A 20,153-nucleotide genomic window follows, 5' to 3' on the forward strand; every position below is an offset into this window, starting at 1 on the left:
TGTTGGCATGGTCTGAAGATGATCTGATTCAATTTCCGTGAAAATCGGAGCAACGGCCTAGGAGGAGTTAGAAAAAGTAGTTTTTTCTGAGAATTCAAAATGGCAAAAAATGGAAAATGACGTCATAGGGTGCAATCGAATCGACTTGAGCAATGGAATCATTGGAAAAAAGAATTTGGTTTCTAGCCTTGTGAATCTGTGAAGTGAATTTGTGTGTGTGTGTGTGTGTGTGTGTGTTTGTTTATGTATTACTGTTTTACTGATTGTTAAATTCTGCTTCATGTAAAATCTGTTGAAATTTGATTTTAACCTCGGATCGACTGCGTGGAGGAAGGTGTCTCAATGCCCCAGCTAAACTTAAAAGAAAATCCTCTTCCTCATCTGGCTTGCTATTAATGCCGTTCGGGACACAGGGCTGATCTGCCTCAGCTCTTCTCTTTGAAGCAAGAGCACGGCGAGAAGTTTTAGGGGTGCAGAGTGGTGGCACATTAGTGGAGTCAGGAGATCCGGGCTGTGTGGTGTTGGCCTGGGTTTGGGTCCGGGACTGTGTGCTCTCATCTGATGTCTGTGGGGGACAAATCAGAAAATTAATTTGAAAAAATGAATATATATATATAGATAAAGTATACTACTAATAATAAATCCATAAATCCATCCTTTGACAGAAATAATAACGATTGCTCGGAGTGTATCCTGTCACTGACAAATCAGTGGCTGTAATTAAATCATATCACATGATACAATGAAGAAACTATCGAGCATACATAAACCGTTATTAAAAAAGAAGCTTAACTTCATTCAACGTGACAATAAAAAAAAATAATATATATATTTATAATTTTTAATGGACCCATTTTTAACTTAAATTTTAGTCGGTCCATTCTCTCACTGCTATCCTCTCCTCTCCTCTCATTGAAAATGTATGTCTTCCCTAAGTACCTCGACCAGCTCATCGACATGGCCTCTTTTTCTCTTGGCTGGTGGTGGTCGTGGCTCCTCCTCATCTTCGTCATCCACTGCTGAACTTGGCCCTGGTGTGTCCTCAAGGAAGGAGGCAGGTAGGACAGGGGGGTTGGTGGAAGGCCTCTGTCCCAACACCTCATCCATGTGGGCAAACCACTTCCAAGTTTCAGCACTCGCTCCCTTACACTTGCAATCCTACGGCAGAGCAAATAAACCATGCCTCTTAACAAAAACAACAGCAGCACAATACATTTCAGCAAAGACGTGCAAATTAACTTGCTTACGTAGTATTTATTTTTTAAGTACTTCCATTTTTTTCTGGCCTTTGAGGGAGCGGTCTCCAGCAGGCCCATTTTCTTCAGAACTGTCCTAAAACAAGATAAAAAGGAAACACTTATGAAGAAAATTAAGACGGGCGCAATCTTGTCTTAACATTACAAAATATGACACAACAGGACAGGCATACAAAAGTCCTCAGGTTTGGTTAAAACATTTGTAAACATACCTTGCATGACAGTACTACAAAAAACAACAAAGTGAAAGACTATTGCTTTATCTACTGGGCTGTGGGCTTTGTATAGGGTGAGGACTATTTGCTATAAAGAGAGTCTAGTGGAAATAGGCCTTACCTCCAAGCCACACTGTCTGAGTTATCGTCCTCTGTAAATAAATGGTCATTGTCAGCCCTCATTTTTATAAATTCACCTGTCCACTCCTGGAGCCCTAAAACAAAAGAAAATATTATAACAAGTTTTGCAAGCAAAGGGTCCATCAGTTGTATTCTTAATTGCCTGAGAAACGAAGGGCACATTTGAAGTCGTATTAGAATCCGGGTAGCTTTTGTCACGAAGGTTGCAGCCTTTGAATCGGGTTAGCCTTCGTCATGCCGATGTGACATAATCGCACTTTAAATGCCTCTCTGGAGGACGCAGTCTCCGAATTGGGACAAAGCTCATGTTATAAACAGTCACTTGTCGCTAACTAGTGGCATAACAATGTAATCGATACAATCGTTGTTTGAAGCACCACGTTTTTTTACAAAAGGTTAACAAATCTCATGATCGCTACCGTAGACATCAGTGTTTATATCCGAAATATAAACTTTTATCCGAGTACTTCTGTGATAATCTTAATATTTGCAACACAGAAACAACAATACTGTGTGGTTGAAAATGCTACTGTTTGTGAAGCTGTTTCATACACAACTGCTTTCTCAGCAGCAGCGCAAACATAGATTTGAATGTTACGTTGTGATTTTGTCAAATGTTTAATAGACAGAGGCGAATTGTTGTAATTTAGGAATGAGATTGAGTGAGCGATTAATTATGCATCTCTACTTCTAAGGTGTTAAAAATAGTTGTGATCATGAGGAGAAAAACAGAAGAAAGACTTTCTCACCTTTGATCCTATAACTAGGTATTGGCTCAATCTCATGTAGAACACCTTGGACTTCAGACATATTGCCAGCATTTGATCTTGAGGATGTTCTTGGAGACATTTTCACTTCAGTTTCCTTGCCTACTGGGCCTGGAGTCTGAGGCTGGCCCAAAGGCATTTGGAGACCAAGGCTCTGATCCTGTGATCCAACACTTCTCCTTCCTTCTGGGGATTTAGGAGTTTTCTCCTCAGGCTGAGGCTCTAAGCGAATATGCTGGACAACCTCACCAGCACTGAACTTCTGAGGCGTTTTCAAGGGTGTTCTCTTCTTCTGAGAGACAGAAGTTACATCTTTCTCTGTCGATGAGGGGGTGATGGACCTTACAGACGGCATATCATCAACAGTTTTCTCTTCCTGACTTGCAGGAAATGAGCTCTGAGGTAAAGCTGGTCCCATAATATATTCATCTAACATGAAGCAAGGATCCTCGAAAGCCAGTTCTGGAGTTGTGACCGGTTTAGGGCTTTTAACATCTGCAGCGGGAGCTTCCTCATGATCAACCTGAGGTCTTGCAAGAGTTGTTTTTGGTAGCTCAGATGGTGATTTAGCTAAAAGGTCCTGTTTGACCATTTGGACGAGCTCAAAAAAAGGATCATTCTCAACAGATTGATCTTCAGATGGTGGTAAATTTGACCCATCTTTTAAACAAGTGTCTGCAAGTATAGCACATATGACAATCACGGATATGAAATTATATTCAAGCAGATTTAGCAAAACTAGAAAAAAAAACTTACTGTAAACATGTTGCAAAAATTTTTTTTATAGAATATTACAGAAAATGAATGTCATGATCACTAACCAAACGAATGCTCTGACTTCCTCACCAGCACTGAACTTCTGAGGCGTTTTCAAGGGTGTTCTCTTCTTCTGGGAGACAGGAGTTACATCTTTCTCTGTCGATGAGGGGGTGATGGACCCTACAGACGGCATATCATCAACAGTTTTCTCTTCCTGACTTGCAGGAAATGAGCTCTGAGGGATAGCTGTATCAGTAATATCTTCATCTAACATGAAGCAAGGATCCTCGAAAGCCAGTTCTGGAGTTGTGACCGGTTTAGGTCTTTTAACATCTGCAGCGAGAGCTTCCTCATGATCAACCTGAGGTCTTGCAAGAGGTGTTTTTGGTAGCTCAGATGGTGATTTAGCAAAAAGGTCCTGTTTGACTGTTTGCCAGAGCTCAAAAAAAGGATCATTTTCAACAGATTGATCTTCAGATGGTGGTAAATTTGATCCATCTTTTAAACAAGTGTCTGCAAGTATAGCACACATGACAATCACGGATATGAAATTATATTTAAGCAGAATTAGCAAAACTAGAAAATAAACTTACAGTAAACATGTTGCAAAAAATTAATTTATAGAATATTACAGAAAATTAATTTCATGATCACTAACCAAACGAATGCTCTGCATGAACAGGTATGCTTTTTTCCTGCTGGTCTTGCAAAGCCTACAGGATGACAAAATAAAAATTTAACAAATAAATAAATGATAAATTAATAAAAAAATACCCATCATCTGTTTCACAAGACTCACATCAACTACACACCTGAACTGTAGTTGACACTGTCTGTGTCTTGAGAGGTGGGTACTCAAACCTAACATTATGACAAGATGAAACCACACAAAACAAATTATTCTCAGAACAAGGATTCTCCAAGAAAGATTTTTTTTTTCATAATTACAAAAAAAATCATAATCACCTCAAAGAACGATCAATGATGAGATGCTTTAACTGTTCAGATTGATTGAGAACGTGACCATTATGTGTGGGGTTCACAGAGCTTAAGTTGGTCAAAATGAACTTAAACAAGAGAGAGACAATAAATGAACAGCATGTCATGTGCTCTTATATGCAAAGAAACGGTTTAAGGAAACTTATAGTGTTATACCACAACATAATTACCCTGTTGTTCTCATTCAGCTCTATGTTGTCCTCATCTGACACCTGCGAATGCTGAATACGAATATCACAGTCCTGCTTCCTAAAAAGGTAAGAGTCCACATTAAAACTGCTTCTTTGTCCAGTTGCATATATGGCCTATTTGGTAAATGAGCAATATTAAACTATGATGCCTGTGGTGTATTTATTTATTTAATGCCATATCAGCAGCATGGCTAATAATGGCAAAAATCAACAGTATTTCAACTTTTTGATTACAATATAATTTCTATGCATTGTATTTAATGTGGTGTAAATTGATATTCGAAGATGCATCTCCCGTGTATTTCTAATTTCACCATAAATTATTCAAAAAGATTAAAATATAATTCTATCAATAGCTTCTTGCACTATAGTGCCTTTTTGCAGGTAACATTTTGTTTTTGTTCATTGATGTCTAGAACATTTCAAATAATTACAGTTACAGCAAGACGAACGACATATGCACCACACAATCAAGTACATTATTCATTTGTTGTTCAAGATTTCCTTTTTTGAATTATACACATTAAATGTGCGCATTTAAATAATTTAGTTGCAAATTATTATTTTCAGGGAAACGCACTGCTAAAGTAGTTCCAGGCAGGTCTTGACCGCATTACAGCTCCATATCACTTCCTGTTTACTGTAATAACGGAAAATAGGATACAATTCATAACAAGAAAAAAAAAATGACAGACAAGTTCTAGCTTTATAGTGAAAAAAAAAGTATACTTTGTTTCCTGTGGCTTCCTGTGGTCGCATCCAGTTTCAATTTTTAGTCTTATTTTATAAAGCCTGTCACGACCCCGCACCTCAATACCTCGCTGATTTAGTGCAAACATGTCTTCCTGCCCGGACTCTTAGATCTAGCAACGAAAATCTGCTTGTCGTTCCCAGGTTTAAACTATCTACTGTGGGTGGTAGGGCTTTTAGTGTTGTAGGCCCCAAGCTATGGAATAAGCTGCCCCCTAATATTTGTGCCATTGACAATCTCCAGATCTTCAAATCAAAACTTAAAACTCATATATTTGCCATGCTTAATAAATAATCTTCTATTTCACTGTCCACCACTCTCTCACCTTTATTTTATTTTACATACTCTGTCAAAAATATTATTTTGCTAAAAAAGCTTATGTTTGTTATCTTTGACTTATGTTCATTTGTAGTGTTTGCTTGTCTCCGTCTGCTTTTCTTCTTGTTTGCTTGATATAGCCTAATAAGCTGATTGCCTGTTTCTTTTGTCTGTCTACTATTTGTATTACTTTATGAAGCGACCTTGGGTTCTTGAAATGCGCTATAAAAAATAAACATATTATTATTAGGCTATTATTATTATTGTATTTGAAATACATTCCCTTTTTCAATAGTAGGCTACATTGCAAATACTAACAAAAAATTTACTATCTTTAAATATATTAAAAGTATATTAGCATCATGCTTTTACCTATTTTCACAATACAACTTTTAACACACTTTAAAATAATCGTACTTTAGTATATTTTCTAAAAAATATATTTAAAAACAAGCATACTCTTAATATATTTCTAACAAGTGCCCTAGAACTTAAGTACATTGGTAATAAATATGTGCTTAGTTACACTTTTAAGAAATATGCTAAACACGAGCATACTTTTAATATATTTCTAAAAAGTACACTACAAGTACTTTGGTAATAATTATAAGCTTATTACATTTTTGAGAAATATGCTAAACACAAGCATACTTTTAGTGAAGTTTTAGTGTATTTAAAAAAAACATGCTTATGTTGCTCTTACTTAAAATACATTTTATGAGTACTTTGTGTAAGAACATAGCAAAATGATTAAGCTTTTAGTGTGTTTAAAATATATGTACTTTATAAACACCTAGGCTTATATTTTAATTATTTATTTATGTATTTATCATTTTTATATTTTGGAAAAAAAAAAAATTTTTACAATACACCAATGTATTAGAAACATTTGTCAACTAGGCAACTATTAAGCATTGCAGTAAGCATACCTAAAATTAACGTTGTTCACTTGGATGTTGTCCATTACATGATACGTTTGGTCTATTAGATTTTCACTGTCAGCCCAAATTCAGCCTTGTTTTAGCCTAGCCCTAGACCCTTATTCACTGTCTATTTAGCCGTCTAATTGGAAACGAGGATGCACAAATAAGAATTGAGAAGCACCCTACTGTCTATGGAAGCACCCATACCTTTTATAAAGGCACCCATACCCATACTTATTCAGTTTATTAACTTGCCATGAATTATTATTACACAAATGTTCAGTAAATGCATGAAGAGGTATGCCTAGGCTTAACATTGTTTTGACAGTGGCATCATAAAATGCTTGATATGACTCATACCATATGAAGGCTACAGTAGCCTATCTAAAGTGAACGATAAGTAAGGGATAATGTAAAGGTTGTTATAGCGAATACAACTCGCGAAAGGCTGATTATGAGCCCGAAGCGAAGTTGTCTGTGAATTTTTTATATAATCTTTCGTGTGAAGAATGCTACAATTTAGCGGGTAGAAGTTTGATACGGGTAGACTTTGTGTGAGAGTACTTTGTGGACTACAAATCTTCGCTGCTTTCGACGCGTTTGAAACGTCAACACCACTAGCTCACGGCTCTAGCTCACGGATCCCGCTAGACATGGCTGTGTCTTTAGTGCACTTCACCGCCTTCAGGGAGAGGACAAAATCGTTGAGGTTGGCGAAAACCACGGGTAAGTCAACTTTATGGGGTGACGTCACATAGGCGACATGTAGTCTTTCTCGTTATGTCTTTTCCACAACTGCTAGCCGACGAATCATACCATATACTGTCAAACTTGTAACATGAAAGATTATATAAAAAAATTAACAGACAACATATGTTCACATTCATGGCACAATTCAAACGGGACCAGAAAATAATTATTTTCTCCCATTCACTTGCATTGACGGTTTTTCAACTTCTCTGTTTGAGGTCCAGCGGGGTTTTACGGAAGGGACGGGACTTACCAGCTCTATACTGCACAGCCATACAGTGCTGAGGCTACTAGCATGCTATTGGCTGGTCAATGGGAACTGCACGAACCAATGGCAGAGCGGCGTAACTGTGCGAACCAATCGGTGCGAAGCCCGCCGAACTGAGCGCAGGGGTCAGGGGAATCGCCGGGGAAATTCCGGCGCGAATTCCAGGGGAATCCGCCTATAAAAAGATAGGCGGTGAGTGAGTCGTTTGCTCTCATTAGTTAGGCCGCTGGCTCGCTTCTGGATCAGGCCGACAGCAGGCTCGCTGTTGTTCCGCAGCAGACTCCACTTGACTCAGCGAGAAGGCGTAGGCTTCGATGTACAGAGGATCTGCAAGGTCCGAAGATCGTCGCTGAAGGAGCTCATCTGAATTCCCCGGGGATTTCCCTGCGCTCAGTCGATGTTCTCGCGATTCTTAATGTAATCAATCAAACTTTAATTCATGTAATATTTTATTTTTTATCTTGATGTATATAGTTAAAGTGAAAAAAATAATTAATTCTTAAACATATGTATATCGTAATAATTGTTATCGTAATTTTTTTACTTTATCGAAAATGGTGAATAAAACTATCTACCGGTAACGTTAGTCTAATCATTTCGAATGTATGCTGCCTCTGCTAGCCTAACGTTACGTTATCTAAGCGAACTAAAAAAACACTAAGAACGATAACGTTAAATATCTAACTTCACAATCTATAGCTTCGGTTATAGTAAATTAAACCTATAAGTTAAAAGACATTAATGGTCGTTGGTCGTAACAGTTCAAACGACTTGTATAATAAAGTGATTTCTGATTTGTAACTAGGCACTAAATCGATTAACGTTACCCATAAAACGTGTTTGGAACAAATCGGATTGCTTGGGTCCTAAGCTGGGACTCATTTCTTCACCACACCGGCAAGCTAGAACCATTATGAGAGCATGTACAAAACATTATTAAACAACATGATGGTTAATAATATTTATCATACCCGCGTATAACATAGTGGGGGATGAAATGAAGTGGCATGACATCTTGTGAGCACATTTGTTATTATTGTTTTGTGAGTCGGAGTACACAGGTCTTTGATGCGCGTCTCAGCAGCTCGTTTAACAAATGCATCTGCTGTCAGTTTGTGTTGAATATGGGAACGCAATGTGCGCCATTTCACCAGAGTTGTAAGGTAAATAATCTAGGCTATAAACCTACGCCAACGCAACACAGCATATTTGTATTAATATGTTTCTATATGCAAACTTTCCTCAGCTAGCGACTCGCTCTCCACACGCACAGAGCGACTCATTCATGTAACTTACATCAGTTCCCCAACCCTGCTCCTGAAGGACCCCCAACACTGCAAATGTGCGGTGTTGGGGGTACTTCAGGAGCAGGGTTGGGGGGAACACTGATGTACATTGATACCTAATAGTATAATACTATATATTGTATTTTCAAATACTGTGATTGTGCAATAACTAACTATATTCAGTAAAGTTTTTAATTTTTGTGTTGTAAATGTAATTTATTCAGAACCAATATTCCCATCAGTGTTCTGTAGCCTACTTAAATCATCATATTTGTATATGCCCTCTTAAATTGATTCTCATGGCAATTATTTGTATTACCTTTTATAAAGGCAATTTCCCACTAAACCTTTATCCATTGTGTTTGTTTTTCTCGTTCCTCACTGTACATTAACAGCATTATAGTTGAAAATATTCATAGACATCATGTCACTTACTCAATTCCCCATATGGCCCTATATAGCCATGCAAGCCATAATTATAAATAAACGTGTTACTGACCTTCCGAACAGACAGGGTGGTGTGAAGGGAAATTCAGTGCCATCTTCTCCATGTCTTTCGATCAGCACCATCTTCCCGAGCAAAGGCATTTTAAAACAAATTACCTTGTTAAGCAATCACAAAAGACACACTTTTAAAAGTCTATCCTCTGTCACGGGTCACAAATTTGACACATGCCAATGAAAACCGGATGTGCAAAGAAGCATAGGTCTAGCAATGTGGTCTGTAAAGTTTAATTGAACTCCAATTACAAATCGACCTTTATAGGAGTTATGGATGGCGTGGGTTGGTCGGGTTCACTAGGGGTTTTTGCAATGGGGTTTCAGGGTTTTTCCTGGCTGAAAACAAGGTGCAGGCTGATAATGTATTTTAATAATAAGATAATTAAATATTTATCTTTCGTAGACCATATAGCCTACTGTGTTTCCCACAGTATTTTTGTGGGTGGAGCTCGTTACCTCTAGGGGGGTCCGCGGGCATGCACCCCGGAAGAATATTTTGTACATTTTAAGGATAAATTCATTAATCTGGTGCACTTTGAGTCACCCGAATCCGCCGTTTAAAAAAAAATTATCCACCCACTAACCGCCCAAACCTATGATATTCTTTAATTTAGATATATCTGCATCTGATCATCACATTATTCAAATTCTCAGTGTTAAGCATTAAAATATGCAACTTCACACTGAAGTAGGCTGATTTTAAATGAACATTTATTTATCTCTAACCTATTTATTTAGGTTACTTTGACTTTAAAATAAATAGATCTTCTTTTGACAAAATTACATTTCCTTAATAGCCTAAACAGAAATTATTAATGTTTCTTCATTACATCACTGTTGGAAAACACTCTTATCAGAATAAACTATTTTACCTTTATAAAGGTAATTTTTTCCCTAATTTTATTAAATGTATGCTCCATCTTTCATTTCAAATTCTTAAATTTGATAAATAGCCTACATTGAATTATAATAATAAGACACTGACTAGGCTGTTATCAATCAAATTAAATAATTTACATTGAAAAATTACTGTGTTAAATGAGATTATGAGAGTGTTTTAAATATTTTTGATATATATATATATATATATATATATATATATATATGAAATATACATACAAACACAAATAACCTATATTTATATATGTTTATACTACAGGGCCCTTGAATGCTTGTATCTGATAACCGAGAAGCTATATGGCTCTGACTTTACCCAACCTCTCCATGCCGAGTGATGCAGTAAACATAGCCTAGCTAACCTAGCTGGCTACGATTTCAGTACAGTAATATCAAAGATCCTTGCTCCTTCTCTATTATCTGGTAATATTCTATTCACAAAACACAACCAAAAGTACGGTAATGTTAAAATGTACTTGTGAAAAGTAATCCCGGGCCCTATTTGCGATGGTCCACCGATTAGAACAGGAAAATGCCCCACAGTGCTCTGGAATCTGACTGCTGCTAAGCAACGAAACTAGGAGTACGACCGGTTTAAGATGGCGGCCGTATTTCTCAGTGCAATGCTATATGCTACTACTCACAGTACCAAGTCTGAGACTGCACAGGGCCTCGCGCTAAAGTGACACTGACAGTTGATGATTAAAATCAGAATGCCAATTAAAAAGGTCCTGTTTTTGCCCTTCGAAATATTATAATAGTTAAAAGACATTGCTACAAGTGAGACTGTGTATCGTGATTCTGTACAGCTATTCTGCTAGTTGAAAATGTATTATGCAGTAACTTTACAATATTACTCCGAGAGTGTGTGTGACCGTGATTATGTGCATACATGTCAGTCACTCTTTTATTACAGTCTTTGGTCCGTCAGCGCGGCATCGCTCGTCAAGTTCGTAGAAAGCTTTATTATTCAGTCCATTTTAAATTCTGATTTTGGCCGCATCTCAATTCTCAAATGGGTCAAAACATAGATATATTACCTATGCAGTTCAAGTAAATGCGCTAGAGATCGGCACTCATTCAAGGATGTGCATTTATTATGGACGGAGAAACACAGACACCTGCAGGATTTCATCTGACGGAACATAAGCATGTTATAATCTGTCCCAGAGCAACGGTACCGCAGAACGAGTGTAGCCTTTATATCTATAGACTCTTTTAAATCTGAAAACTCCAAAAAGCAACGAAATTGTCAGACATCCATTAGCAAGCTAGTGCATGTTCACAGAGGAAAACCACTGGAATACAGCGCTGGTTGTTCAGTCGAACGATGCTCGACGATAACAGCGGAATCCAAAGCCGTGGGCGAAGTAATGGGTGTATTAAATTATATTAAATAATGCCGAAAAAAAGCACAAACACGGCAGAGATGGCAAGTTCAGCAGCTGGAATTTGCTGAGGTGAAGTGAGTGACGGCTAACCGGCTAGCATTTACATCATCGGGAATCCACCTGTCACTCAAAAGTGGACACACCCTTAATTTTGCAGAACTTTAAATATTAATCAACTTAACGGGTGAGTTATAAAAAAATGCACCCCCCTCACAGTTGTTATGAAGGGCAAAATTAGCTGTATAGACCAAAGCCACATAGAGAACCAGGCTGTAAACATGTTTTTGTCTGCTGTAAAGTTGGGCATTTTAACATGGGGGAGATACAGATTTGACTCCCTTCTGCAGCCAGCCTCAAGCGGCCAGTCGATGAATTGCCGTTTAATTCACTTCCGTGTTGGTTTCAAGAGAGAGATGGGGAGGTTTCCGCTTGGTTAGAGCTAAACTCTGCAGGTCAGTGGCCCTCAAGAAACCTAGATCATTTACTGTATGAGCCATAAAAGCCAAATAACCAATATAAATTTTTCAGCTCCAGATTTTGAGCGAGATCATGCTTTTCGGCCGATTGCCATTAAAAATCTGCTTGTTTAGAAACTAGAAGGTGAACAATAAACATTAGGGTGAACAATTGATCCGTGCAAGTTAATACAGAGGGGGGAAAATTGTTGTGGTAATCTTTAATCAAAATCTGAAAAGCTACTTCCGGTCTGGAATGGAGTTCTTTTTCAAATGGCGTCAGTTTGACGTTCGGCTGAATGTCCTTAACCACTCCCCTCCAACCATCAGTCTGCTATGTGCGAGGGATGGAGAAAAGGTGCGCTAAAGTAAAACCCTGCCCTCTTTTCACTATTCATTTTCACTTGGAAATACGTCACAGCACTGAAGTAAAATCAGTTGCTATTCTGGTTCTTGGGGACTTTAAAACTGTTATTGATGTTAAGGGTAAAATTGACGGTTATTTTCGTCAGTTACAGCTTGTTAGATCTAACGACGTTAGCATTCTGCCCGCTTTGAATCAGACACAGAGATCAAGTAGTGCGGAAGATTACATTTATTCAAATGAATGAATTCTTGCATTTATTTGAATAATTTTTTGAGAGAGAGAGATTCATTCCTGCGTCTGTTCAGTATCTCTCTCTATTAACAATGAAGCTGGGGGTTTAATTCCTTCAAAATAGTGACACAACCCCTTCATTGTTGAGAAATATCATGTAGCGATTCAGTAGCGAAGCTGGTTTAGTTGATCTTGATTTTTTACTAGTAAAAGTTGGCAGTGTTAAGTTTCTGTGCTCCTGATGTTTGTTTGTGTGTGCGCTGTGTGCGAGTGACGTATGTGTATGTGCGCTTCAAGAACAAATATACACATGTAATTGTTACCAACAACAACAATAGACAAGAAACATGAAAAGATAAACATGGAGGTGATGGATTGGAAGGACCCACATCAGAGAAAATCTATTGATCTGTGAACTTCACTATATGAACTGCATTGAATGATTCACTTTCTGCTGCTGTTCTAGGTAAACCATTAGCAGATTAGTTTATTCAAATAAATTCACATTGATTCACTTTATATTACACGTGTTTTATGTTTTCATAGTCAAGAAGAGTCATGGATCTTTCAACTTAATTTGCAAATGTTTTATTTACACAGGTTAAAGGTGAAGAGGGACGATGATCTGCATTAGGAGTTTGTTGCGGTCGTGCTTGTTGATCCACGAGTGCTTCAGTTTCGGATCGTTCATTAGCGTTCAAGCAGCAACTCATTTTCTCTTCGCTCCTTCTCTTTGGTTATTTTCTTCTCCTCCTTTTTCTTGGCCTTCTCCTCTGCCCAGGTGAAGAGAAAAAATGGTACTTTTCTTTTGCACTTTTTCTGGACGTTCACCTTGTGCTGCGTCTCATTCTTGGGACCGTCAGGAGAGGCTACACAGAAGAGCCTCCTCATGCGCTCATCGATCTGAGAGGCCTCATCCGAATGGCCTTGCATGGCCTTGGAGTCTCCCATTTCACTGGGGTCACCTTTCTCTTCCTCAAATCCCTGGATCTCCTCCACTTCGCTCGCCCACGCTTCCTCCTGCACCTCTCTGTCCTTCTCCAAGCAAGCAAACATCTTTCTCGGTTTAATTTCAGCCTCCGGCGTTTGGGAGCGTTCAGACTCGAGTAAGTCACTGGCCCGGATGGTCTTCCTTGTGTACTCCATATACTTGTTCTCCACATCCTCGATGTCAACCAGCATGTTTTGCGGAGGTGGCTCAAACAGGGAAGAAGTGAACCGATGAGGCTTCCGGCTGGGAGGACGTCTCAGAGCAACGACTTCATCAGGTGCATGAGTGAGGCTCGGAGGAAGTCCTTTGAGAGGACGCACTTGGGATGAAGAGCGTCGGATGGAAAACAGTTGATCAGGTGCTGGAGTGGGACGCGGAGGAACCACCAATGGATGCACCTGGGATGAAGAGTGTCGGAAGGAAACGACTTCATCTGGACATGAAGGAGCTGCCGACAGTTTGGGAGGGTCCACTTGAAGCGGAGAACATGGCAGGGATAACACATCCTCAGGTGCTGGAACTGGTTTCTGAGGATGCACGGATGGTTTTGTCACTGGCGGCAGGGGTTTGAAGCGAGCGTCTGGTAGAGCGAGGTCTCCGGAGACACTTGGAAGCATTGGGAGTTCTCCCTCTATTGGCTTTAAGAAGGAAGATCTGGCTGTAGATTGCACAGGTTTGACCTCCACAAGAAGTGGCGTTGGCCCTGTGATCGTCCGTTCCTTCCGTTTTCTCTCCTTCCTTTTCTTTTTCTTTTCTCCAGCTTCTCTAAATCCAGCCGCTAATTCTTGCGCTGCACACTGCTGTGCTCTCTGAGGTTTCTTCCTTCTGCGCAAGAAGTGAGCAAAACTCTCAAACAGCTGACAAACACTGCTAAACAGCGCCATTATGGACACCGAATGCTGCAGATGGATTCAATATTTGTAGTCAATATCTGTAGAAGTCTCAAAAGTCTTTCGATCGATTCACTCCTACTAACAAACGAACAGTAGACCAGAGTCAAAGCTGCAGTTTACAGTTTACAGTTGCCTGGACGCAATCTCCACTATGATGTCACCACATTTAGAACTCTGAACTTTCTGAGCAGCTCCAGAAGCAGAATACACACATTCACACTGCAGGCACCAAATGAAATACTGACTGTTTCCAAACAAGTTTCCCAAACACTCCTTTCCCACACTGAATATTAAACTGAGATAGTGGAAATAAATGTTCCCTGGTTTTAGTTTCATATTTGAATTGCCTGCAGGATCAACTTTGCTAAAAAAAAACCCTGTTGTATACAATCTATGAAATGCCTTCTGTTATCTTTTTTTATTTTTTTATTTTAGCCTTTTAGTAGGCTATATAATTGTAAAGATGTCCATCTTTAGGTTGTGGCTTTTTGCAGTGAAATCTTTTTTTTACTGACTTTTATAAAAGTAAATATAAGAATACATTTTATTTCAAGATGGAGATTAACTGGATTGAAGCAACTATGGTTTACTTGATTACCAATTAAAAAATAGTTTTGTTAAAACGACATTTTATCATTGTATTACATTGCATTCAATGTTTTGGCTCCCTGCAATTAAAACAAAAAAATAGTGGGAAAATAGTGACACAACTGTTATTTATTTGCATTTTATGTTAGTCTGCTATACTGTTATATATATAAAAAATCGCATTGATTTACATTACAGGCTATTTCAAGAATTTTATCTTACTTTTTGGCCATAAAAAGCACCATATCTGCACCAATATTTTTTTGCTCTGTTTGGTCCTCTGAATAAAAATGATGTGTTTTCTCTCCTGGAGTGTAAACACAATGTTCTCCTAGATCAGGGGTGGGGAACGTCGGTCCTGGAGAGTTTAGGTCCAACTTTGATCAAACTCACCTGCCTGTAGCTTTCCAGTAATCCTGAAAGGCTTAATTAGCTGGCTCAGGTGTGTTTAATTTACGGTTAGAGCTAAACTCTGCAGGTCAGTGGCCCTCAAGAACCCTAGATCATTAACTGTATGAGCCATAAAAGCCAAATAACCGATTTAAATTGTTCAGCTCCAGATTTTGAGCGAGATCATGCTTTTCGGCCGATTGCCATTCAAAATCTGCTTGTTTAGAAACTAGAAGGTGAACAATGAATATTAGGGTGAACAATTGATCCGTGCAAGTTAATACAGAGGGGAAAAATTGTTGTGGTAATCTTTAATCAAAATCTGAAAAGCTACTTCCGGTCTGGAATGGAGTTCTTTTTCAAATGGCGTCAGTTTGACGTTCGGCTGAATGTCCTCCTTAACCACTCCCCTCCAACCATCAGTCTGCTATGTGCGAGGGATGGAGAAAAGGTGCGCTAAAGTAAAACCCTGCCCTCTTTTCAATCTAGTCTCTATATAATATCTATGCTTCAAATAGAGCATCACAGTCCCGCCCACAGCCGGTGCCGGAAGTAAAAATTCAATACAATTTCTCCATAGACATTTGGGGTATAAGCCATAAAAACGTAACCATACATGGTAGACTTAAAACCAGCAACGGCTGTACTAAGCGATTGTATATGCTCATATAAACGCCAAAAGTTCATGGGGCACTAACCTTGATTTGAGATAAATGCCTTTTATTCGCGATGTCTTGGATAAGTACTTCATTACCCACAATCCTAAACAATCCCACAATCCCTCAGTGATGCATCTGATTGGTGGATGTCGTGTAAACCCCGCGAAGGTCAGAGCGTTGCCATGGAAGCAGAACTCTAACAGTAGAGACCAGAGCCCGTCTGAACGGAGTGTTTTCTTTAGCGGAAGCCATATAAATAGTTTTAAATCAATACATTCCTTTTTAAATTTATATTTTGTGTCAAATTATTTATTTATTTGGTAGGTAGCCATGTAATAAGCTGGATAATGTATAGCGAGTTGGTTGTTATAGCGAATACAACTCCCTTCAGGCTCCGCTTCGGGCTCATAATCAGCCTTTCGCGAGTTGTATTCGCTATAACAACCTTTACATTATCGTTCACTTTAGATAGGCTACTGTAGCCTTCATATGGTATGAGTCATATCAAGCATTTTATGATGCCACTGTCAAAACAATATTAAGCCTAGGCATAACGTTACCTCTTCATGCATTTACTGAACATTTGTGTAATAATTCATGGCAAGTTAATAAACTGAATATGATGGTCCAAGAGCAGACCATGCACTGGTCCATGCATCAGACCGGTGGCGCTGTGCACTTTCTGGTTTGCTGACCATCACTTTTTAATTTTCACTTGTTGTGGATATTAAGAAAATACATAAAATGTTATTACAATTAAGGATGAACTATAACATCATGAAAATGAGCATGGATCTCAGCCTGTCCTGTCAGCTGAGTGTCCTGTGTCATAAAGGGCTTTGAAATAAACACACAAACTAACGTTACACACTGACTGAACACACGTGTGTTGATGACTGAGCTGCACCATGTTGCTAACGCTATCGTTAACCGCTTTCACACACGCACACAATATATTATTATTTTTATTTACACGATTATTACTGAAATAACTGCTATTAACTACACATTTACTATATAAAATTCACTCAAAAGGCTCTTTCGCGGTTGGCTTCAGTCGACTTCAGTGAGGCGCGGTGGTTTATGGGATGAGTAGTTCCTTCGCTCGGAAATGAAAATATGTACACAGTCTTGTACCTTTGCCTTTTTTTGGATTTTCTCTTCGTTTTTTTACTCGAAATGATATGTTGTATGCTTATGAGTTCAGCCATAGCTGGTTATCATCAGACATGCTCTAAAACTCTTTAGATACGGATTTTTCCAAAAGTCAATGGGAGAAATGAATGGGAAATTTACTTCCGGCACCAGAGCCCTCTCGGGCTGTGGGCGGGACTGTGAAGCTCTATGGGCTTCACTTTTCTCCGTTGAAATCTATGGGGTTGCTGTGTCCATCTTATATACTGTCTATGATTTATTCAGAATGAGGCAGTTTATGAATATGCAACCGATTCGTTCAAAACGCTGAATCATTCAGTAATGAAACATGGATCTCAACTTCCTGTGAGATGCGTGATGGTTCTGCTGTGATCTTTGTTTGAAACTATTTTCGGTGCTGAAACAGAACAAAAACAGTCATTGCGTCTAAAATGTAAGTGACTTAATTTTAACAATTTGTTTATTGAACTGTTCTGAAATCAGTGTCTTGGTTTCAATCGTGATGGTAGGAAAACAGCACTCTGGTCGTGTGATGGTATAATATGTTATAAATAACTGCGCAAGCCTCAACAGTGCAACTTTAGGCTTGTTTGAGATGCTCATTGCCTCGCCTGAAATGTATGCGAGAGTAGCGGCTGCAGTGAGGGGAGGAGTGAAAAAAGTAAACCCCTACTGCCCAGGTGAAAATAAAGTGTAGGCTACTTGAGTGCACTAAAAAACCACTTAATTACAAGAAAGTGCATTTGTAGTACATTCTTATTTTTTGTGCTAAAGAAAACTTAAAAAAGTATGGTAACACTTTACACTAAGGTTCATTTATTAAACATTAGTTAATGTATTAACTAACATGAACTAACAATGACAACTAACCCTAACCCATTTGTTACAGTTTTTATTAATCTTTGTTAATGTTAGTTAATATGAATAAAGCTGTTCATTTTTTGTTCATGTTAGTTCACAGTCATGTAAACACGATTTTAATAAAGTATTAGTAAATGTTGAAATTAACAAAGATGAATAAATGCTGTATAAGTGCATTTCATTATTAGTTAATGTTAACTAATGAACCTTATTGTAAAGTATTACCAAAATTATACACTATAAATACACAAATTAAAAGTATATTATTACTTCAGTAGTACTTCAGTGTAATTGCAAAAGTATACTAAATATTGATATTTTAAATGTATTTATAGTGCATAGAAATAAGATATACTATTGAAAAAATGCACAGAAGATTTTTAGTAGTGTATTTCTTACAAGTACATTTATAACGCATTAAAAATAGTTCATTGTTAGTGCACTTTTAGATAGCTATCATAAGTTTAAATTAAATTGATTTTACTTAAAATATATTCCAAATGTAATAGTCAAAAATTAAATTTTGTAGAATTAAAACACTTTATACCCAAATGTCAAAAAAGTTACTCGAATTAATGAACAGCACTAATAAAGCCCCAAAGTTGGTTTAGGGTTTAGTTACCCTTTAACTTTTTTTTCACTTATATTTTTTAAAAGGAAAAAAATATATATCTGTAAATTTATTTATTTTTACGCAACTTTAAATGTGTAAATAAAAGAGAATTCATTGCTCTGGACATTGTTTATTTTTGTAATGACAGTCATAATTTCTACATGAAACAAATTCTTCTAAACCATTTTTTCCCCAACTATTTACAACATACGTTTAACATCTCAAAATCAACATAAACATTTAAATTTACAGTACATAAACAAAGAAAAAATGATGTAGACTTTTATTCAGCTGAGTGGGAGACCCTGGTGTGCTGCTGGACCGGAATGGGCTTCACAATAGAGACCCTGGTAAGGCCTCCTGCTGGTGGGACATCATCTGGGATGGTCTCCAGAGTGTTTGACTGCATATTTTCACTATCCACTAATGCCTCGTTTCCACTGAGCAGTACGGTACGGTACGGGACAGTACGGTACGGTTCGGGTCTGTTAACCATGATCTGGCTAGCGTTTCCACTGCCAACAGTACCCTTACTTGATAGGCGTGGTGTTTCGATCTACGTCATTTTCGCGCGAAGATAAACATAGTAAACTACAATGGATGACATACAGCAGATCTAGTTCTTGCTCCTCGACATGTATGATGTTTGTCACAAGAAGACAAGCGCCGACATTAAGCTTTTCTCAATATCAAGTACGCAAAGTTTGTACTTGCCATGTGCGACTCCTACATGCAAATGGTAGGCTACAGCGCGTTCTTAAAAGCGTCACTCAGCTCGCGCTGCTACTCCGGTTATCTCTGTCACTCGGTATACATTTTAAGCAACAATAAAACGAAATATGTTATAAAACACCACTCTGCCTCTTTTCGTTTTCATTTAAATAAATTAAACATATAGGGACACAAATGTGGTTCATGCGCAACGCATATTGATTATTCACTGCACGTTATACGTTATTCTATTTATAACAAAACGAAATTTAAAACACAACCCTAACGTTACCTCTTTTCGTTTAAAAAAATAAATAAAATAAACATATTCCAGGCAATATATGCATTTGTACAAATGTAGCAATAAACATCAGTGATAATCTTGTAATAAAAAATGACAATAAACCATATTTCTTTTTGTAAAATGTCAGTTTTATCAATAATAGCCAATATAAAACTTTAAGTAAAGTACAAGAAGCTATACAATAAGAAATAAAGCAAACAATTCATTCAAATATCCAAATGCAGCGCTCTAGTCTTTACAAGTAAACACAAATAACGTTAATATGAAACTAAACTTAGCCCTCAGCCAAAACGATTGACAGGGAACTCATTATATATTCACGAGACCAAAGATCGCCAGTTAGGTCTACACAAAACGAATTATATCTTATGTTTAACCACTACCGTCGGAGTCAGCGGCGAACTAGCCGAGGAAAGGCTCATCCAGCCGGGAAACATGAGCGCCGAGCGCCCGCTGAACACATGGATCTCACAACCGGGGAAAAAAATAATCATCTTTATAAATAAACCACAGATTTGAGCT

The 20,153-nt window shown here is 38.0% G+C and overlaps 2 protein-coding genes across 2 annotated transcripts; both read right to left on the reverse strand.

Moving 5' to 3' along the window:
- Positions 1 to 242: 242 nt before the first annotated feature.
- Positions 243 to 9,194, reverse strand: LOC306989610 (uncharacterized protein; the record flags this gene model as incomplete). Its single annotated transcript, XM_079595459.1, has 9 exons — positions 243 to 565; positions 940 to 1,158; positions 1,248 to 1,332; positions 1,593 to 1,686; positions 2,362 to 3,054; positions 3,226 to 3,651; positions 3,797 to 3,851; positions 4,308 to 4,386; positions 9,124 to 9,194. 9 exons carry the CDS (start codon positions 9,192 to 9,194, stop codon positions 257 to 259), a joined length of 2,031 nt encoding a protein of 676 aa, XP_079451585.1. The 3' UTR covers positions 243 to 256.
- A 3,841-nt stretch (positions 9,195 to 13,035) lies between these two features.
- On the reverse strand, positions 13,036 to 15,339 carry LOC306989891 (uncharacterized protein). Its single transcript, XM_079595957.1, has 2 exons — positions 15,161 to 15,339; positions 13,036 to 14,282 (listed from the first exon to the last, which is right to left on the reverse strand). The coding sequence occupies exons 1-2, from the start codon at positions 15,181 to 15,183 to the stop codon at positions 13,157 to 13,159; spliced, it is 1,149 nt and encodes a 382-aa protein (XP_079452083.1). The 5' UTR covers positions 15,184 to 15,339; the 3' UTR covers positions 13,036 to 13,156.
- Positions 15,340 to 20,153: the final 4,814 nt, after the last annotated feature.

The sequence above is a fragment of the Phoxinus phoxinus genome (genome assembly GCF_949152265.1).
Source record: "Phoxinus phoxinus genome assembly, chromosome: 21".
NCBI classification, from domain to species: Eukaryota; Metazoa; Chordata; class Actinopteri; order Cypriniformes; family Leuciscidae; genus Phoxinus; species Phoxinus phoxinus.

Bases quoted from the DNA above. Each gene is read 5' to 3' on its own strand.
- LOC306989891 (XM_079595957.1), bottom strand. From the start codon at position 15,183: ATGGTGCTTTTTATGGCCAAAAA. The intron at 14,283-15,160 runs GTAAGATAAAAT...CTTCTTGCGCAG, and splicing joins GTGCTTTTTATGGCCAAAAA to AAGGAAGAAACCTCAGAGAG.